Source organism: Eptatretus burgeri, chromosome 11 (assembly GCF_056783735.1).
Source record: "Eptatretus burgeri isolate ZD-2024b chromosome 11, Ebu_testis_v1, whole genome shotgun sequence".
NCBI lineage: Eukaryota > Metazoa > Chordata > Myxini > Myxiniformes > Myxinidae > Eptatretus > Eptatretus burgeri.
This window is the reverse complement of record NC_140971.1, coordinates 59,781,217-59,804,352: the sequence shown is the minus strand read 5'-3', so window position 1 is coordinate 59,804,352 and position 23,136 is coordinate 59,781,217. Positions and strand designations below refer to the sequence as shown.

The 23,136-nt window shown below is 45.1% G+C and overlaps 1 protein-coding gene across 3 annotated transcripts in view; it reads right to left on the bottom strand.

Annotated features, from left to right (window-relative positions):
- LOC147017197 (regulating synaptic membrane exocytosis protein 2-like) overlaps nt 1-23,136 on the bottom strand; it is a 352,541-nt gene that overhangs the window by 267,596 nt on the left and 61,809 nt on the right. For all 3 annotated transcript variants that reach the window (XM_085846651.1, XM_085846649.1, XM_085846650.1), the window contains exon 3: nt 11,382-11,647. In XM_085846651.1, the coding sequence (XP_085702777.1) occupies nt 11,382-11,647 (266 nt within the window). The remainder of the gene's footprint in view (nt 1-11,381; nt 11,648-23,136) is intronic.

The window sequence follows — 23,136 nt, the reverse complement described above, 5'->3', positions numbered from 1 at the left end:
CTCCAACCGAGCTCCCATGCACCCATAACACTCCAATTCTCGCTCCCATGCACCCCGAACACCCAACCCCCGCTACATGCATGCTAACACCCTGATGCTAGCTCCCATGCACCTCTAACACTCCAATCTTTGCTCCCATGCACCCCTAACACTCCAATTCTCGCTCCAATGCACCCTAAAACACTCCAATTCTAGCTCCCATGCACCTCTAACACCCCCAATTCTAGCTCCCATGTAGCACTAACACTCCAAGTGGTGCTCCATTGCACCCCTAAGACTCCAATTCCAGCTTCCATGCACCCCCAAAACTCCAACTCCAGCTCGAGCACCCATGTACCCCTAACACTCCAATTCTCGCTCCCATGCACCACTAACACTCCATTTCACGCTCTCATGAACCCCTAATACCCCAATCTAGCTCCCATGCACCCCTAACACTCCAACTCTAGCTCCCATGCACCACTAACACTCCATTTCAAGCTCTCATGCACTCCTAACACCCCAAATCTAGCTCCCATGCACCACTAACACTCCAAATCCAGCTTCCATGCACCACTAACACTCCAATTCCAGCTCCCATGCACCACTAACACTCCAATTCCAGCTCCCATGCGCCCCTAACACTCCAACTCTAGCTCCCATGCACCACTAATACTTCAAATCCAGCTTCCATGCACCATTAACAATCCAATTCCAGCTCCCATGCACCACTAACACTTCAAATCCAGCTTCCTTGCACTATTAACAATCCAATTCCAGCTCCCATGCACCACTAACACTCCAATTCCAGCTCCCATGCACCACTAACACTCCAATTCCAGCTCCCATGCACCACTAACACTCCAATTCTAGCTCCCATGCACCACTAACACTTCAACTCCAGCTTCCATGCACCCCTAACACTCCAATTCCAGCTCCCATGCACCACTAACACTCCAATTCCAGCTCCCATGCACCACTAACACTCCAATTCCAGCTCCCATGCATCACTAACACTCCAATTCTAGCTCCCATGCACCACTAACACTCCAAATCCAGCTCCCATGCACCATTAACACTCCAATTCCAGCTCCCATGCACCACTAACACTCCAATTCCAGCTCCCATGCACTAATAACACTCCAATTACAGCTCCCATGCACCCGCAACACTCCAATTCCAGTTCTCATGCACCACTAACACTTCAAATCCAGCTTCCATGCACCACTAACACTCCAACTCCAGCTCCCATGCACCACTAACACTCCAATTCCAGCTCCCATGCACCCCTAACACTCCAAATCCAGCTTCGATGCACCACTAACACTCCAATTCCAGTTGTCATGCACCCCTAACACTCCAACTATAGCTCCCATGCACCACCAACACTCCAAATCCAGCTTCCATGCACCACTAACACTCCAATTCCAGTTGTCATGCACCACCAACACTCCAAATCCAGCTTCCATGCACCACTAACACTCCAACTATAGCTCCCATGCACCACCAACACTCCAAATCCAGCTTCCATGCACCACTAACACTCCAATTCCAGTTGTCATGCACCACTAACACTCCAAATCCAGCTTCCATGCACCACTAACACTCCAATTCCAGCTCACATGCACCACTAAAAGTTCAACTCCAGCTCCCATGCACCCCTAACACTCCAACTCTAGCTCCCATGCACCACCAACACTCCAAATCCAGCTTCCATGCACCACTAACACTCCAATTCCAGCTCCCATGCACCCCTAACACTCCAATTCTAGCTCCCATGCACCACAAACAGTCCAAATCCAACTTCCATGCACCACTAACACTCCAATTCCAGCTCCCATGCACCCCTAACACTCCAATTCTAGCTCCCATGCACCACAAACAGTCCAAATCCAACTTCCATGCACCACTAACACTCCAATTCCAGCTCACATGCACCCCAAACACTCAAACTCCAGCTCACATGCACCACTAACACTTCAACTCCAGCTCCAGCTCCCATGCACCACTAAAACTCCAAATCCAGCTTCCATGCACCACTAACACTCCAATTCCAGCTCCCATGCACCACTAACACTCCAATTCCAGCTCCCATGCACCACTAACACGCCAATTCCAGCTCCCATGCACCACTAACACTCCAATTCCAGCTCCTATGCACCCCTAACACTCCAACTCTAGCTCCCATGCACCACTAATACTCCAAATCCAGCTTCCATGCACCACTAACACTCCAATTCCAGCTCCCATGCACCACTAACACTCCAATTCCAGCTCCCATGCACCACTAACACTCCAATTCCAGCTCCCATGCACCACTAACACTCCAATTCCAGCTCCCATGCACCCCTAACACTCCAATTCTAGCTCCCATGCACCACTAACAGTCCAATTCCAGCTCCCATGCACCCCTAACACTCCAATTCCAGCTCCCATGCACCCCTAACACTCAAACTCCAGTTCACATGCACCACTATCACTCCAACTCCAGCTCCCATGCACTACTAACACTACAATTCCAGCTCCCATGCACCACTAACACTCCAATTTCAGCTCCCATGCACCACTAACACTCCAATTCCAGCTCACATGCACCCATAACACTCAAACTCCAGCTCACATGCACCACTAACACTTCAACTCCAGCTCCCATGCACCACTAACACTCCAATTCTAGCTCCCATGCACCACTAACAGTCCAATTCCAGCTCCCATGCACCCCTAACACTTCAACTCCAGCTCACATGCACTACTAACACTCCAATTACAGCTCCCATGCACACGTAACACTCCAATTCCAGCTCCCATGCACCACTAACACGCCAATTCCAGCTCCCATGCACCACTAACACTCCAATTCCAGCTCCTATGCACCCCTAACACTCCAACTCTAGCTCCCATGCACCACTAATACTCCAAATCCAGCTTCCATGCACCACTAACACTCCAATTCCAGCTCCCATGCACCACTAACACTCCAATTCCAGCTCCCATGCACCCGTAATACTCAAACTCCAGCTCACATGCACCACTAACACTTCAACTCCAGCTCCCATGCACCACTAACACTCCAATTACAGCTCCCATGCACCACTAACACTCCAATTCCAGCTCCCATGCACCACTAACACTCCAATTCCAGCTCCCATGCACCACTAACACTCCAATTCCAGCTCCCATGCACCACTAACACTCCAACTCTCGCTCCCATGCACCACTAACACTCCAAATCCAGCTTCCATGCACCACTAACACTCCAATTCCAGCTCCCATGCACCACGAACACTCCAATTCCAGCTCCCATGCACCACTAACACTCCAATTCTAGCTCCCATGCACCACTAACACTCCAAATCCAGCTTCCATGCACCATTAACACTCCAATTCCAGCTCCCATGCACCACTAACACTCCAATTCCAGCTCCCATGCACCACTAACACTCCAATTCCAGCTCCCATGCACCACTAACACTCCAATTCCAGTTCACATGCACCCCTAACACTCAAACTCCAGCTCACATGCACCACTAACACTTCAACTCCAGCTCCCATGCACCACTAACACTCCAATTCTAGCTCCCATGCACCACTAACACTCCAATTCCAGCTCCCATGCACCCCTAACACTCCAATTCTAGCTCCCATGCACCACTAACACTTCAACTCCAGCTCCCATGCACTAATAACACTCCAATTACAGCTCCCATGCACCCGCAACACTCCAATTCCAGTTCTCATGCACCACTAACACTTCAAATCCAGCTTCCATGCACCACTAACACTCCAACTCCAGCTCCCATGCACCACTAACACTCCAATTCCAGCTCCCATGCACCCGCAACACTCCAAATCCAGCTTCGATGCACCACTAACACTCCAATTCCAGTTGTCATGCACCCCTAACACTCCAACTATAGCTCCCATGCACCACCAACACTCCAAATCCAGCTTCCATGCACCACTAACACTCCAATTCCAGTTGTCATGCACCACTAACACTCCAAATCCAGCTTCCATGCACCACTAACACTCCAACTATAGCTCCCATGCACCACCAACACTCCAAATCCAGCTTCCATGCACCACTAACACTCCAATTCCAGTTGTCATGCACCACTAACACTCCAAATCCAGCTTCCATGCACCACTAACACTCCAATTCCAGCTCACATGCACCACTAAAAGTTCAACTCCAGCTCCCATGTACCCCTAACACTCCAACTCTAGCTCCCATGCACCACCAACACTCCAAATCCAGCTTCCATGCACCACTAACACTCCAATTCCAGCTCCCATGCACCCCTAACACTCCAATTCTAGCTCCCATGCACCACAAACAGTCCAAATCCAGCTTCCATGCACCACTAACACTCCAATTCCAGCTCCCATGCACCACTCACAATCCAATTCCAGCTCACATGCACCCCTAACACTCAAACTCCAGCTCACATGCACCACTAACACTTCAACTCCAGCTCCAGCTCCCATGGACCACTAACACTCCAATCCAGCTCCCATGCACCACTAACACTCCAAATCCAGCTTCCATGCACCACTAACACTCCAATTCCAGCTCACATGCACTACTAACACTTCAACTCCAGCTCCCATGCACCCGTAACATTCCAATTCCAGTTCTCATGCACCACTAACACTCCAAATCCAGCTTCCATGCACCACTGACACTGCAATTCCAGCTCACACGCACCACTAACACTCCAATTCCAGCTCCCATGCACCACTAACACTCCAATTCCAGCTCCCATGCACCACTAACACTCCAATTCCAGCTCCCATGCACCACTAACACTCCAATTCTAGCTGCCATGCACCACTAACACTCAAACTCCAGCTCACATGCACAACTAACACTCCAATTCCAGCTCCCATGCACCACTAACACTCCAATTCCAGCTCCCATGCACCCGTAATACTCCAATTCTAGCTCCCATGCACCACTAACACTCCAATTCCAGCTCCCATGCACCACTAACACTCCACTTCCAGCTCCCATGCACCACTAACACTCCAATTCTAGCTCCCATGCACCACTAACACTCCAATTCCAGCTCCCATGCACCCCTAACACTCCAATTCTAGCTCCCATGCACCACTAACACTTCAACTCCAGCTCCCATGCACTAATAACACTCCAATTACAGCTCCCATGCACCCGCAACACTCCAATTCCAGTTCTCATGCACCACTAACACTTCAAATCCAGCTTCCATGCACCACTAACACTCCAACTCCAGCTCCCATGCACCACTAACACTCCAATTCCAGCTCCCATGCACCCCTAACACTCCAAATCCAGCTTCGATGCACCACTAACACTCCAATTCCAGTTGTCATGCACCCCTAACACTCCAACTATAGCTCCCATGCACCACCAACACTCCAAATCCAGCTCCCATGCACCACTAACACTCCAATTCTAGCTCCCATGCACCACTAACACTTCAACTCCAGCTTCCATGCACCATTAACACTCCAATTCCAGCTCCCATGCACCACTAACACTCCAATTCCAGCTCCCATGCACCACTAACACTCCAATTCCAGCTCCCATGCACCACTAACACTCTAATTCTAGCTCCCATGCACCACTAACACTCCAAATCCAGCTTCCATGCACCATTAACACTCCAATTCCAGCTCCCATGCACCACTAACACTCCAATTCCAGCTCCCATGCACCACTAACACTACAATTCCAGCTCCCATGCACCACTAACACTCCAATTCCAGTTCACATGCACCCCTAACACTCAAACTCCAGCTCACATGCACCACTAACACTTCAACTCCAGCTCCCATGCACCACTAACACTCCAATTCTAGCTCCCATGCACCACTAACACTCCAATTCCAGCTCCCATGCACCACTAACACTTCAACTCCAGCTCCCATGCACTAATAACACTCCAATTACAGCTCCCATGCACCCGCAACACTCCAATTCCAGTTCTCATGCACCACTAACACTTCAAATCCAGCTTCCATGCACCACTAACACTCCAACTCCAGCTCCCATGCACCACTAACACTCCAATTCCAGCTCCCATGCACCCCTAACACTCCAAATCCAGCTTCGATGCACCACTAACACTCCAATTCCAGTTGTCATGCACCCCTAACACTCCAACTATAGCTCCCATGCACCACCAACACTCCAAATCCAGCTTCCATGCACCACTAACACTCCAATTCCAGTTGTCATGCACCACTAACACTCCAAATCCAGCTTCCATGCACCACTAACACTCCAATTCCAGCTCACATGCACCACTAAAAGTTCAACTCCAGCTCCCATGTACCCCTAACACTCCAACTCTAGCTCCCATGCACCACCAACACTCCAAATCCAGCTTCCATGCACCACTAACACTCCAATTCCAGCTCCCATGCACCCCTAACACTCCAATTCTAGCTCCCATGCACCACAAACAGTCCAAATCCAGCTTCCATGCACCACTAACACTCCAATTCCAGCTCCCATGCACCACTCACACTCCAATTCCAGCTCACATGCACCCCGAACACTCAAACTCCAGCTCACATGCACCACTAACACTTCAACTCCAGCTCCAGCTCCCATGGACCACTAACACTCCAATCCAGCTCCCATGCACCACTAACACTCCAAATCCAGCTTCCATGCACCACTAACACTCCAATTCCAGCTCACATGCACTACTAACACTTCAACTCCAGCTCCCATGCACCCGTGACATTCCAATTCCAGTTCTCATGCACCACTAACACTCCAAATCCAGCTTCCATGCACCACTGACACTGCAATTCCAGCTCACACGCACCACTAACACTCCAATTCCAGCTCCCATGCACCACTAACACTCCAATTCCAGCTCCCATGCACCACTAACACTCCAATTCCAGCTCCCATGCACCACTAACACTCCAATTCTAGCTTCCATGCACCACTAACACTCAAACTCCAGCTCACATGCACAACTAACACTCCAATTCCAGCTCCCATGCACCACTAACACTCCAATTCCAGCTCCCATGCACCCGTAATACTCCAATTCTAGCTCCCATGCACCACTAACACTCCAATTCCAGCTCCCATGCACCACTAACACTCCACTTCCAGCTCCCATGCACCACTAACACTCCAATTCCAGCTCCCATGCACCACGAACACTCCAATTCTAGCTCCCATGCACCACTAACACTCAAACTCCAGCTCACATGCACCACTAACACTCCAATTCCAGCTCCCATGCACCACTAACACTCCAATTCCAGCTCCCATGCACCCGTAATACTCAAACTCCAGCTCACATGCACCACTAACACTTCAACTCCAGCTCCCATGCACCACTAACACTCCAATTACAGCTCCCATGCACCACTAGCACTCCAATTCCAGTTCTCATGCACCCCTTAACACTCCAATCTTAGCTCCCGTGCACCCCTAACACTCCAATCTGAGCTCCTATGCACCCCTAACACTATAGGATACCTGTCCTGCCTGAAGTTAGATGGCAACTTGTATTCCCTGCAAATCTGCCTCATTGAACTGCCAGACTCACGAGCGCTGAGGAGGCTCTGAGATTAGCCAATTGGAGCAGAGGAAGAGCAGGAGACATTTTCAGGAAAAGTTTGTCATCACCTCTGTGGGAAGTCTGGAAGGGAGGATTTACCATTGGGAGAGGGAATTGGGAAAAATCCCAATGTCAAAATTGGGAGATTTGCCATTTGCCAGAAATCCCATTGGAATTGTGAAATTTTCCATTGGGGGAGTTTTTCTAGGTCATGAAAGTTTTCTTTAATATGTTCGTTATAAATTTTACCATGTAGGTAATGCAATGTGCCCTGGCCTCTGAGGTGTCCTTCGTGTGTTTGAACCGCAACTCAGCTATCAACTCTCACCCCGGTGTCTTGCAGGCAGGGTGAGGCATCAGTAGGTGTGTTGTCTCTCTGATGGATGTTAAGCTGGGTGTCCCATCTGATGGCATTCGTTAGTCGATGTTAAAGATCCCATGGTGTGTAACAGCGATCAAAGCACCCTAAACAAATGATCAATTCCTGCACTCTCAGCCAAGTATCCAGGCCCAACGCCAGGGCTCAGTATTAAGGGGGACATATGAACTGGATGGGGGGGGGGGGCACAATTATAATATTTAATATTTTTGATAACCCGGTATACTATTGTATTCATGCAGCATTGACACATCTACACTGAGGTTGCCGTCGCATACTAACCAAATTGATCTCAGCTAGATTTAATATGTTCCGATGTTTTTGGCCTAAAATTATTCGAATGCAGGAGAGGCGCAACAAACTGGCACATTCACAATGCAGATATTCAATGATTAGACAATTGGCACCAATTCAGCTGCACTTATACAAGGTGTTGTCAAAAATTGGCTTTAGAAAATTAATATACCAGAGATACAATGACTAAACGGGGGAGGTTGGCACCGGAATCAGTGCACTTTCAAATAAGATACAGTAAGTAGGCTATGACCTGCGATCATCACGTCAAACTATCAACAGCAAATACGAGCAGCCTGAAGATACCACAAGGTTTGCATTTTACCATGGAGGTAATGCAATTACCTACATAATAAAAAAATTTAATTACCTACAATTACCTACAATTGGATAAAAAAAAAAAAACATGGTAAAAATTACCTACAATTGTATTACCTACATTTTACCAAGTAGGTAAAACAAAGCAGCCGACCACGGCGACTGCTGACCACAACAACCACAACCGCAACCTTTTTCCTTTTCTTAGCCATTTTCGTATATCCATGTCTTTTTCTACTGCTGCAAGCTAGCGCTCTCCGTGACTCGTCCTTCGTGACTCGTGTCACTAATCTCACGACTCGCCAGATATGACGGTTGACGGTTTTATTTATTAAATGATGCATGCACCAAAAACAGGTTTTATCTGCATAATTTAAAATGTAAGCACGATTGCAAACACACAAATTTTTTAATTTTTATAAGAAAATTACTTTTGTAAGATGGAGGGTTGTGAAGGTCACGCGGTGCACTTCATCTTTAATTATGTAAATTTATGTGTTTTCCTTATTCATATTATCATATTATGACTATATTACATTTATACCTAACACAACCAATCAGGTAACCTGCATAATAGGGCCTCCATATCGAAGACGCTGATTGGCTATTCCTTAAAACTAAATGATCCACGATATATATAACCACCCACAACATCGACATTCGACACGAGGTCTTGTGGCTGTCTGTCGTCTTGGCTGCCGGTGTTGGTGCTTGCGTTATTATCATTTATCTTGTGGTCTTGGACTGTATTGTCTTGCCAATTGCATTTGGAGATGCGCTGGGAAGCGCACACTTATGTCTTGACTCTTATTCAAAGAAGGATATTATTAAAGAACAGTTTATCCAAGAAGGCCTTATTATTCACCACGTTGAACATCTGGAATAAGGGTTTTAGTTCGCACAGGTGAACCCTTAAACAGCAAGGAGTTCACAGTGTGCGCTCGTCCTTAAACACTAAGTTGTTCACAGGGTACAACAGGGCATAAATGGGTGGTGTACAAGTGGGGGGGGGCACCAGATGCGCCATGGGGGGGCATTACACCCAAATGCCCCCCCCCCAGCGACGGGCCTGCAAGTATCCCATATTAGAGTGGCGACCCATCCAGGATTGTGATGCTTGTCAAGAAACTACTTCGACAGAACAGACCTTCTGTTTAGAGCATGCTGAATAATACTAACAATAATAACAATGGTATTCTGATTGTGAGCCCATCCCACCCACCCCCCCTCCCGCCCCACAGCAGGAGATGGGGTTTTGTCATCACTTCTGTCTGTCCATATTTCCAGGCCATAACTTTTCTTCCAATCAAGCTTTTGTCATCAATTTTTCAACAAACCTTTAGTTTGAGATTATGAAGAAGTAATTAAAAATTGGGTCAAAATGTGAAAGGGCAAAGTCATAGCAACGACAAATGGAAATTATTCGTCCAGCAGCAATGCGTTGAGCGCATGACCGCAAGTTTGTTACATTTTTTTGCCTTGAAGACGAGATCCGAGAATGGCGTTGCTTGGGGAAAACTCGATTACATGGAGGCCCTCTCCCTGTAAAATGTATATTTCACGGCAGTGAAAACTATCAAAAGTGTTCAGGTTCAGGCTTCACAGGATTGTGAATTAAACTTTGTTCTGTCGTTATTTAATTTTAACCTTGTTCTGAACGAATGTGAAAAAAATGGGGAGGAGTGGACAGAGATGGGGTGGGAGGGGAAGAGGGGTGAGAGAGAGAGAGAGAGAGAGAGAGAGAGAGAGAGAGAGAGAGAGAGAGAGAGAGAGAGAGAGAGAGAGAGAGAGAGAGAGAGAGAGAGAGAGAGAGAGAGAGAATGAGGCATTGTGAGGGGGGGGGATTTGAGAACTTTCAGCTGGAAGGGGGAGCTGAGGATTTGAAGAAGAAAGGGGAGGGGAGGCCAGAGAGTTGGGGTGAGAGCGGTATAGACGGGACTGGGCGTTGGGAGAAGAGAGTTAAGGCTTTGGGCGGAAGATTGGGTGAGATTTGGAGACTTGGGAAAGAGGTGGTTGAAGACTTGGGGTTGGGTGAAGGGGGGGTTGAGTGCTTGGGGTTGGGTTAGGGGAGAGTTTGAGGACTTGGGGTTAGGTGGTGGAGGTTTTTGGGGTTGGGTGGTGGAGGTTTTTGGGGTTGGGTGGTGGAAGACTGAGAATTGGGGTGGAGCAAAGAATTGGGAGAGGGTTGAGGCTTTGGGGGAAGAGGGTTTGAAGACTCAGGAATGAGGGGGTTTGAAGACTTGGGGTTGGGGTGGGGGTTGAGGACTTGAAAAGACAGGGGAGGGGAGGACAGGTAGTTGGGTTGTGAAGGGGGCAGAGAAGAGACAGGGAGTAGGGAGAGGGGGGGTTGACGCTTTGTAATTGGAGGTAGGATTGAGGACTTGGGGCGTGCTTGGGAGATTGAGGATTTTGGCTGGGGAGGAGGTTTGAACACAGAGTAGGTGGGGGATTGAGGACTTGGAGTTGGGGTGGAGTTGAGAAGTTGTGGTTGGGAGTGGGAGTTGAGGACTTGAGGTTGAGTCTGAGGACTTGAAACTACATTTTACATGACCCAGAATTTTTGCGGATCCCTGTGAGTAATAAAAAAATAAAAATAAAAAGAATAATGATAATAATAAATACACATATGCAGACATATGTTTTGTCAAAAGTCGGCATTGAATTGAATGGTTATATGGTGTGAGAAATTATTGAGGAGGATGGAGTCCAAATATTGAGAACTTTAAAATCGGACTCGGTCGTTGATAAAACAAAAATAAAACTAGGTGATAAACTTCTTAATTGCCGGAACATCAAGAGAGTAATGAGACAAATTGGAACAATGCAAACATCCATACCTATCTCGTGGCATGTTTCTCCTCATCATGCCTTGGATGCCACCAGTAATCAAACCATGACCCAACAACCCCGGTCCTTCGGCAGACAATGGCCTTTGAACTAGCTGGCTTTGGGATCGAGAACGAGGGCGTGCAGAATCAGGCCAGGCATAGGGAGGACTGTGTCCATTGGGATGACCTCTCCCCCCTGGATGACCCGGGAGCCATGTGCCAGACCGCAGTAGGAGATCCTGCTGCTGGCGACAACGACTGCATAGCCACATAACCTGCAACAAGCACAGAGTCATTATAATGCTTCCAAACGTACTACATGCTTCTTCATCGTCAGTGATAGCTGCTGTGTGAAATTAGAACCCAAGAAATATTGTCAACCTTTGTCACCCATGCTAGTTCACCAAGAGGCATCAGTGAGATCTGAATTGGAGCAGCTTGAATTGCCAGAGTTGTGCATTACCGAATTCTGATGAAAGAACATCACTCCTCCATATCTGCCAGGCTCTTAATGGGAGAATATTAATCTAAACCAAACAGAGTAGCTCCAGCTTGAAGTAGTTCTGTTCTCAACCATTTCAAATCTTGCTTGCTAATTGTGTCCTTTGTGAAAGTCATTAGGGAGCTTGCTGGGTTTTCCTAAAAATCCAATGACAACAGTCATTCTCTTAAAGCTAGCTCAGTTTGAGCTACAAGATGAGAATAAAAATCCTCAAACAGTTTCCTTCAGCCCGATGTGACATCACAACATTGAGGATATCCTCACAACTAGGCCAGCTAGATATGTATCCTCACCACTAAGTGGGCTTACTCACTCCACATAGTTGTCGCTTCAAAGATGGCAGCAGGCAATTAACTGAGCAGGACTCCACTGACCGTTTTACCTGGAGCTTCGACATAAAATGTCCTAAAATTTTAGTTTAAAAACCGAAATAAATAAATAAATATATGAATTTTACCTTCAGCAAGTTTAGGAAAAAAAACTAAATATCTTCGATCACAAAGCGATCGCCAAGGGTAACCCTCAGCAATCACCCACAATCCAATGATGGCCATATTTTGTTCAGACCATCATATGACCTTGACCTTCAACATTTACGAAGAGTGTAGAATTAGAAAATCTGTCCCCATCTAAAGTCTATCTCCAAAACTTAGCATCATGAAAATCAGAGGAAAATTATTCAAGCTATGATCAAAATTTTTTTTTTCTGTTAATTAGGTCACAATCCTAAAAAAAAGTACGTCAAGGAAGTGAAACAAATATCAGGTGCACAACGTCAGTGTGATCCACTACTATGATGCAAAAACATCTTGGAGAACCAAGCAGTCTGAGATATTCCAAATCCACATTGGCAAAATTGAGCGATGACAAAAAACGCATTTTTTTCGAGACCGCCATTTGATTTTGACTTTCTACTCAGAGGGGTATGATGTAAATTAACTTTAAACGTGACTGGCTCTAAGGTATCTAGCGAGGGCAATTTAGTTCCAATTGGACAAACTTTAGTCAAGTTGTGGTGAAAAATGTTAAATGTCTATAATTGGGTCATAAATCCAGAAATTAAGTCAAGGTCAAAAAGGTTAAGTTAACCTCACATACTTTCTATTCACACTGTTGATGCAAAATTTCATTCTGAAAGTTCCAGCCGGCTCTAAGATACAGCTCGGACATTGGCAGAAAAAAGGGAGATAAACCTAAGTGGTGGTTTTGGTACTCTGAGAAATGTATGACCTTGTAAATCAAGTTTAAACCTTAAACCTGGAGGGGTATGTTGTAATTTAAGTTTAAATGCGTCTTGACCGATCTCGAGAGGGAAATTTTGTTCTGATCGGACAAACTTTTGTCGAATTATGGTGAAAAATGTTAAAACGACTACAATTAGGTCATGACCTTAAACTAGGTCAAAGGTCAACATTAGGTAAACCTCCACGTACCTTCTATTCACATTACTGATGAAAATTTTAATTCCAAAAGTTCCAACCGGCTCCGAGATACAGCTCGGAAATTGATACAGTTTGCAAATTTTGAGTGTTTGAGAGTATTTGAGAGTGTAGGAAGAAAAAAAAGAAAAATATTAAAATAATAAAATAATAATACTTTTATAAATGATGCTTTAGTACTCCTGGAGGCCTAAGAAACTCTATGGTACCATTAAAAATTTGGGGTGCCAATTGTTGAAACAAACGCTATATCAATAGTACGCCTTCACCTATGCTACAGGGGGAGGCTGGAATAAAAGTGGTTAATAAACTGTGAAGTGGGTCCACAAATATCTTACATTAAAAACTTTCCCATGATCGATCAAACTGGCAGTTGAATCATGAGAAGATGAAAATAGGGTTTTCCCACTTTCCCACTGACCTTGTCCATGCTCTCATAATGAATGCTCTTCCCATTGGTTGAATCTAGCCAATCAGATTGCACAGCACACTGAAAAGACACTTACTTTCACAAGTGTGGAAATCCATGCACAGGGTCCCACCCACACCCACCACCCCACCATAATCTTTGAAAAAAAAAAATTATAGTTCCCAGCAGAAATAAATTCTTCCCCAAACTTTTCAAGTCTTACAAATTAAAAACAAGTTCCAAAGTAGGAGAGTGGTGCAAAAGTCAGATGAAGGAGGTCAAAGTAGCATCAAACTTTCCAATGGGAACAACACATCCACTCTTGCCTGTTACAGTGCTCTAAAACTGCCCCGTCAATTGTGTGCCATAACTAGGCAAAGCTGTATGCTCAGCTTCTTTTGGGATTTCCACTGGGACTTCATTATGTTGCAGCTTTAGAAACAGCAAGCAAGATCTCTGCTATCTGCATGCTGCAGCATATTGTTCAGGTGGAGCTCAAAACTGGCTCCAGGGATTCCACACGTTTACAATCATTTTTCTTGGTTCTCAAAAAGTATTGTTCCAGAATATGTGATGCAACTAACAAAATACATAATGCAGACTGCATTGGGAAATGCTAATCTTACATCGTCCAGCAAAGATGACTTGATTCTGAGAGATGCCAAAATTACCCTTTGGAGGCATTTCTCCAAACATATTTACTTCAAACCTGCAGGCCACAGCTCAAAATAATTTGACCACATGACTAAACAATCTTGTCTTTGAAATGACACAGTTGCATTTACAGGGAAAGATCATGTTGTGACGACAGCCTTTCCCACTGCCATCTTGTGAGTTTCATTTGTTTTGTTGTTGTTGTTGTTATTTTTCGTGGAACATTACATATCCGGCAGGATAGTGCACCCCACTTCGAGTTGTGCCGGCTGGATTTGATTACCGACCAGACCGCAAAAAGTGAAAATGGTGTTTCACAGGCAGGGCGTAAAGCATCAATGAGTCCATTGTCATCAATGAGGATGAGACGCTAAGTTGGATAACCGTGTATGAGCATCGATGGCAGGTGGACATTAAAGATCCCAAGGTGTCAATGATGAAGAGGGGGCAAGTTATTGCTGGAACCCTGAACAAATTACCTTCCTTTCTGCCTTTACTCATCCTTCCTGGTCCTATTTTTCCTCAACTTAGCTCAACCGCCTCTCAGAGATATGTATCTGACCGTGCTTGTCATTGAGTTGTCTCGCATTGGTTGGCTTCCTGGATGACTATCAACTGCCAACCTGGTGTTATAGAGGTAGGGCATTGCATTAAATCAAAAGATGCGGTAGGTCTGTCGAATGAGACATAAAACCAGCCTGGTGTTGGCTCAGTGGTTAGGGTGGCAGCTTGGGATCCTAGGGTCCTGAGTTCAATCCCCGTCGGCCGCTGAATTAATACACCAGGGGGAAATGATAGCTATCCCGGCAACTAAGCTGCCATACGACCACCACCAGACGTAAAACTGTGGCTGGCCCGAATGATGCCATAATGTGCTGCTGGTGGATGTTAAAAAAATCCCACAAGTTTCACAGACAAGGTGATTGGCCCCAGAACCATGGTCAACTCCAATCCCTGCTCCCGAATGATACCACTGGGGAGGCAATTGCAAACCACCCAGGTATTTCCTTGCCCTGGAAGCTGTGTTGGCTTTAAGTGACACCTTGGCAAAAGAATGGGATCAATCCACCCACCTGTAAACTCATTGCAAAGAATAACCATTGGAGATAAAACCAAACATATCATACATAAAGCTGCACAATTACTTCATGTATCTTGTGAAACATGTATAGATGCCATCCCTCCCCTGTCCCCCTCCAAATCCACAAAGAACCTTGTTCGGCATCCATTGGAAATCCTCGAAAATCACAAATTCAATCTACATTTTATTTTGTTCCTGTGTTCCAAGCTGGTATAAGAGTTTGTACATCTCACATATGCAATATGGCTTGAAAAAAGAAAGAAAGAAAGAAAGTTAGAAAAAGAAATATACCATCAGAGATGGGGAATCCCCCGCGATTGAATGAAAAAGGTCATACATATTCCAGATAATGAGGGAGGTGAATTGGAAACAAGACACCATTTGGTCATCATCTCGAAAAAGTTCCCCAGGGGTGAGGAACGTTGTAACCAAGAATAATTGAAATCAGATAAGTGGTTTTCCATTTATTACAAAAAACATTTTTTCAAGATGGCCGCCCCAGTGGGCCATCTTGGATCCGGCCACACCCAAAATCAAAACAAAAAAAACCTACCAACCCTACCGATTCGTGCGGTAGCCTACCGATTTTCTATAGCTCCCAACGCATACCGATTGTATTAGTCAGATTTGGCATACCGCATTTGGAAATGCATACCACATTTGATTTTATTAGGCATACCGCATTTGGAAATTGTTATTGGAAAAAAACAAATATTTGTGTTTTTTCAGTTTTACCTTCGTTTCTCACTGCCAAGATCGTATTACACGCGGCTGCTTCTACATTCTACAAAACTCGTGCCTGACCTTGATTTCTTATCTCGTCAGCGATTGGTTATTGCTTCCAAACTAAGCATGACCAATGGGACGACAGGAAACAGCGGGCATTCATTTCAAGACAACGCGCCATTTTCCATTCATGAACAAAGACTGCAGTTAACAGAGAGTACTCATCGCTTCAGTGCACGACAACAATGCAAACACCAGAAAATAAAAACCACCCCCACACTGGGTCAACAAGTTTAAGCCAAGTTGCACAACAGAGTTCAAGTGTATCAAGGCTTCGCGTAAGGGAGACGGACATGCCTTCTGTGATACATGTCGATCACACTTCTCCATCAGTCATGGGGGATACAAGCTGTTGGGATACAAGCTGTCACTGAACAGGACAACCAGAGGTCGAACAGGGAGCTATTTGTCGGTTTCCAGGCAATGCAGCTCATTGTGAAGAATGCCCTAGAGGGGACCAGTGGAGTGACGAAATTCAGAGCAGAGGTCCGAATGTTCTCCGTTGGTTCCCTGACCTACATGACGGACAAATTCCCATTCCAGGACCCTTTGATCAGGAATGCGGTCTTCATGGACCCAGCCTCCTCCAAGACAGCTTCCATGCAGAGCCTACTTACACTGGTTGAACAGCTCCCTGCATCTGTTGCCCCAGAAGAGAACAGAGATGCGCTGTGCAGAGAGTTCTGCACATATCAGTCAGATGTCACCCTGCCAGCATGTGACCCAGATGAGAGGGTGGATGTTTTTTGGGCAGCCATGAAGAAGATGATGGACCCTGCCACTGGCACCAGCCAGCCCATTTACCCATCGCTCTGTAGACTGGCCAAACACGTCCTGCTGATCCCTCACAGTAACGCCTACTGTGAGTCCCTTTTCAGCATGGTCAAGAAAATGACAACTGATCAGAGGAGCACGTTGGGACGCGGCAAGGAAGGTCACGCCAAGTCAAGCGTGTACGAGGACAGCCATGGCATCAGAAACACTCTGTGTGGTTTGCTGGCAGGGAAGATCAACATCTTCAAGCCGGATGGAGTCAGCTGCTTCTCGTGGAAGCCAGATGCCGACCTTCTTAAGAAGGCCAAATCTGGCACCTACAAGGCTCTGGATAGCTAAATGTGCATCTTAACTGTTCAAACCTGAAAACTGTAAATATGTGTGAAACTGTAAATATGTTATGAAATCAGAGTGGCCAGTCATTTCATTCATAAATATGTATCAGTGAGGTTATGTAAACTCTAGTGTACACGTATGGGCACATACATTTATAGCTTGGACAGTGAGTAATTTATGGAAATGTAACTGATGATCATGATGTCTTAGAAAAATAAAGATTGGTGAGTAGATCAACCATGTTGTTTTCTCTTTTTCACTCTAAAAATATGTTGATATATTTCAGCTAACTGTGGTCTCAAAATGCAGGAGATTGCACCATTTTGCTTCATTTTTTTGAAAAATTTCCGGGGGGGCATGTCCCCGGACCCCCCCCCACCTAGGGATGCGTGCCACTGCGTCGCATGCCAGCCTACCGCTTTTCCTTCAAAAATGGTTGGCAGGTATGCATGTGCGACCCAAATTTCAAATCGATATGGTGAAAAAAACATTTTTTTCAAGATGCCCGCCCCAGTCGGCCAACTTGGATCCGGCCACGCCCAAAATCAATAGGGTTATTCCCTTTCAGGTGGTACATGTGTGACCCAAATTTCAAATCGATATGGCGAACAGTTTATGAGTTATCGCACTCAAAGCTATAAATGTTGACGCCCGGACAGACGGACAGCCGGACGGACAGCCGGACGACCTGGGTGACAACAATATCCCCCTTCTGCCACGCGGCGGGGGATAAAAACACAAGTCAAAACTTTTGAAAGCATTTGAAAATGCAAAGCCCATCCGCTTTGCAGTCGGACTTGTTATTATTTCTATTTTTTTTCTTCCATATGCTAAAACATACCTTTGACCTTTTGACCAAATTCTTAATTGGCTTCTCCATATTCTCATAATCAAGCTTTGTTGAAAATCTGACAAAAGCTCAAATGATAATTAAAATTTCAGGTCAATTGAATAAAAATTGATGATTTTATATCACGCTGGCCTTAGACCTGTTGAGTAAATTATGAATTTGGCTTCTCCATATTCTCATAATAAAGGTTTGTTGAAAATTTGATGAGATAAGCTCAAATGAGACATATAATGAGACGTAAAAAGTTACGGCCCGGACACAAACACACACACACACACACACACACACACACACACACACACACACACACACACACACACACACACACACACACACAATTGCAAAACCCCATCGTGCAGCGACGGGCTAACAATATGTCTCCCCTCCCTACAGGAAGAGGGGATAAATCCATATTATAAAAGGAGCCATGTCTGTCTGTCTGTCATTGTTGTGCTATTACTTGAAAACTAATTCATGGATTTCATTGAAACCAACGACGGTGGATTCATGGAACTCTCAGGAAGGATTGTGATACAAAAAAGGATGTTTTGTGTTTGGGTACATGGACACATGTTGCGAAACTGAAAACACCAACTTGCGACATTGGTTATCACCGCAAATTGGATCTCCCAGGAATCATTTTTTGTTATTTCCTCATAGATTAACCATTGCAGCAAAAATTGCTATTCCCATCAGCGATTCGACGCATCTTATATGCTGCTAACAATAAAGCAAACGAGGCTGTTCAGTTCCACAAAGCTATGTTGTGAAAGGGCTATGAAGAAAACAAAATGACCTCTTTGGATCGACACACTGCTTATGACAAAATGTACCAAACTAGCAGCACCGCATAAGCGTATGGAGGCATTGACTGATTACATACGCAAAAGACCCAAACTTTTGTCCCATTTCTCCCCGTGTCCCACACATTTCCCTTCTCTCCTCTCGCACACGTTGGCATTATTTCAAGCATATCCTCCCCACCCCATTTTGATATCCATGCCTCTATTCCTTAGATACGAGTTTTAACTCATTAAAGAGCTAGTGTCCGTATGCCACTTTGGTTTGATGTTAACTTTATTACTTGCCGAGCACATATTACTCAATTTAAACTCAAAATAGGTAAAAAAAACAACATTAAGCTTCAGCATCCCGCAGACTACATGAGGGAAAGAATTCTCTGTATTCATTTAAAAGACATTTTGCATTAAAAAAATTTATATTTCGTATTATTTCAATTCTATCTCTAAAGTCTTCCCCACAAAATATCTTGCAGTTAGACTTCATAATCGTCATCATCAACCATGTCATCAACCACTCTGACCCAAGATACTTGAGTGAGTGTGTAGGTACTTGGAATGTATTCAGGGTGCCGGTGATAGCTCTACTCTTCGAAGTACTTCCTGGTATATTTAATTTCCACCAATGAATGCTACCAATGGGAGGTCAAGTTTAACATCCATCTGAGGGACAGTACACACATTGATGCCCAAAACACCAGGATGACAGCTTATAGCAAGGACGAGATTTGAACCTCGGCGAGACAACTCAGAGGCAAATGTGCATACCTTCAAGTTTCCTTGGCAACCCATGATAAGGGGCATAATAAGAAAAAAGAGAAGGAAGAACAAATTAAATAGTAAAGCTCTGACAACCAAATGCCGAGTTGTCTTCATATAGATATATAGATCGAATGTATACATTTTTTGATACTGATAACATTTACAAGTATTAAACCATACTGCTTGAGGATATTTTGCAAACAATCACAATTCATTTTCTAATGTAAAAAATACTAGCATTTTAGGACCTCTACTTACACCTTAGAGAATTTTATTTTTAACGTAAAGACTGCATACACACTTATAAAAATGGTGATAAATTCCAATTTATCACCAATCCAAATATTGGGGACATGCACACGCACGCACGCACGCACGCACGCACGCACACACACACAAAGGCGATTTTTCCCTGCTCGAGCCGGGGATAGCCTTAAAGGTCCTATGACAATCTTCTATCATGGTTCCTTTTTTGAGGGCAATGCATTTTTTTTTTAATGGCCAGATGCCCTTCCTGACACCAACCCTTTCGTCACCTCTTACGACTCGCAGGGAGACAGTGTACCTATTCTAAACTGAGGCACACACTGGGACATCCCACCAAGCTGGTATTCATTTTTGCCAACCTCAGAAGGATGACAGGCTGAGTCAACCCCACCTGATATTAATTCAACGGAAAACCTGGATTGGAACTCAGGACCCTAGGATCCTTAGCCCACCCGCCCCAACCATTAAGCCAACACCAGGCTTAATCCAAATATTGGGCGAATAATAAAAAGGAAATTCACAAGCTGTTCATCCCGAAATAAATCGAGATTATTTCCAAAGAGGTGTGATGACAAGTCAGTACAAAGGGCATTGAATTCTCAGATTCATGAAATCAGAAAAAGTAAGAGCCCATCTCATCACCAATCGTGAAACATCCAAGCACCATATGCAGAAACACCGATAGAGCAGCAGCAGCGCCCTCTAGTCGTCCCTCCCTTCCACTCCCGCCCTCCCACGCACCCACAGCATCAGCAAGAGGGATCACCCACAGCCCCCCCCCCCACCTGAATTGCTGGAGAGAACACACACACACACACACACACACACACACAACCTGCAGCACCAGGGAGAGGACCTCGGGCCCACTCGCAGGGTCTCACAAGAATCTGATGTGATGACAACTGGACAAATTAACTTCGGATTATAAAATTGTTGCTAACTTCACAAAACCAATGTTTTAACAATGGTTAATTACAATTCAATAGACAAAGCAACACTTCACATGGACACAAACTAATGGCTGTGTGGTTAAATGTCCCAATAAACTGAAACAATGACGTATGACTGTGGCTTTGATTTATCTGCCCTTTGATTATATTCATATAATGGGCAATTTGAAGCATTGCTAAGTTGTACCCAAAGATTAATTCAACGTGTAATAAATTAATAGTGCAAGAAAACACTGAAATAGATAGCAATAACATTCAGGACATCATAAAAACATTGTACGACTTAGGAATGAAAAACTTTTTCATCAGACTCTTAGCCTTCTTTCATTCACAATGTCTATCCACAAGGTCAGATGGCTACCTGCCAGGTAGCAGGGTGACCGTTTATGGTTTGGGTAGGAATCATACCCAAGCAGTTGAAAATGCATTTGCACGACTTCCGAGCCATCCAAACAGGACAATAAGATGGGAATAAATCAATTCATCTCGACATGAATTATTAGGATATCAGGAGACAATGAACGAAAAAAATCTTCCACCATTCTGCTGTTTTGTGTTCCCATTGAGTACATTGTTCAATAATGACAATCTGGGGTCCTGGGGTTCAAACCTCATCTTGATTTGTCCACTGCCTCCTTTGCCTTTGTGCTAAATGCTCGAGATGTACAAGGCCCCCCAGGAGCCTCAGATCACTCGTTAAAAACAAAACCTTTTATGGGATTAAACATCGGGTCACACTCAAACAAGGCAACTTGTTCTTACTTTAGAGCAGGAAGTTATTCGGTTTGAGAGGTTTTTTTCTTAGTGAAAAAAAAGGTTGACGAAAGAAAAAAATTTGAGAAAACGAAATTGTTTTGAACAATATTTGCATTCAAGAACCTCAAATATCTATAAAAAAAAATACATATATATATATATATATATATATATATATATATATATATATATATATATATATATATATATATATATATATATATATGCTCTTATATCAAGAACCTCCCACATGCTCTCAGGATTATACCTACACCTCTCCTGCTTTCTCCATAATATCTAAGGAATAGAGAGAGCATGGATCTCAAAATGGGGTGGGGAGGATATGTGTGAAATGAGGACAATGGAAGGTTCTGCTTGGTAGAACCATCACGATCTTTCTGGCCAAGGTGTGTGAGCCACGGTGGTGAAATAGGCTGTGGAGCTTGGAAGAAGATGTGAAGACAGTTATTTTTTAATTGTGGCCACCACGTGGGTGGGACTGTGATGTCTCGAGCACAATGATGAGGACACAGGGAGAGGATCAAGCACCATTTTATTACATCAAAGCGGGGCTCACTCAGCTGAACAAACAGTTGCCTTACTCGGCTGTACGCAATACTACACTCCTCCCCCCTGAAGTCACATAGTCACCCGAATACGCAAGTCGTACGACATGTCTGGCAGAAACACGCAGACAATGAGCTGAAGACACAACCGGTGACGGCAGGGCATTGGAAACAAGTGACGGCTCCCCACCAGACACCAAAGCAGGTGCAACCGATACCGGAGGAACATCCATGCTACTATCACCGCCCTGAACATCTGGATCCACAGATAAAAGGACAGGCGGTCGGAACGTGGTCACAGGCACCTCGATGGATGAGGACACGTTGGACGGTGGAATGGAATCAGCAGTGTGAGAATGATCAGATCCGCAAGCCGGGAGTACAAGCCAACAACTGGCCGAAGTACAAACAAGGTAGTAAGCCAGTCCAAAAACACGTATAACAGTAGCTTGTTCCAATTTCTGTCGATGTAAGTAGTCTCGTGCCAAAACTGGCTGGTCCACAATGAACAAAAGAACGTCGGGCGCCGTAACAACTGCCGATGCACAATGTGGAAGCAAACCCAGCTGCAACCGTAACTGTTGGCTATTCATGTGGAATGCAGGCGTTTCCTGCATAGTACAATGTACCGAATTATGATTGGTGTGCAAAAACACATTGACCCGACGGTGCCCAGATCATACTGCTTGGCCCCTACGTAAGGCATGTTTCAAAATTTTGACAAATGATTCGGCCTGGCCATTTGTATCTGGCAGGTAAGACACCAACCTCAGGTGTTTGATACCATTACCACGCATGAACACAGCAAGCGCCTCAGATACAAAATGTGGAC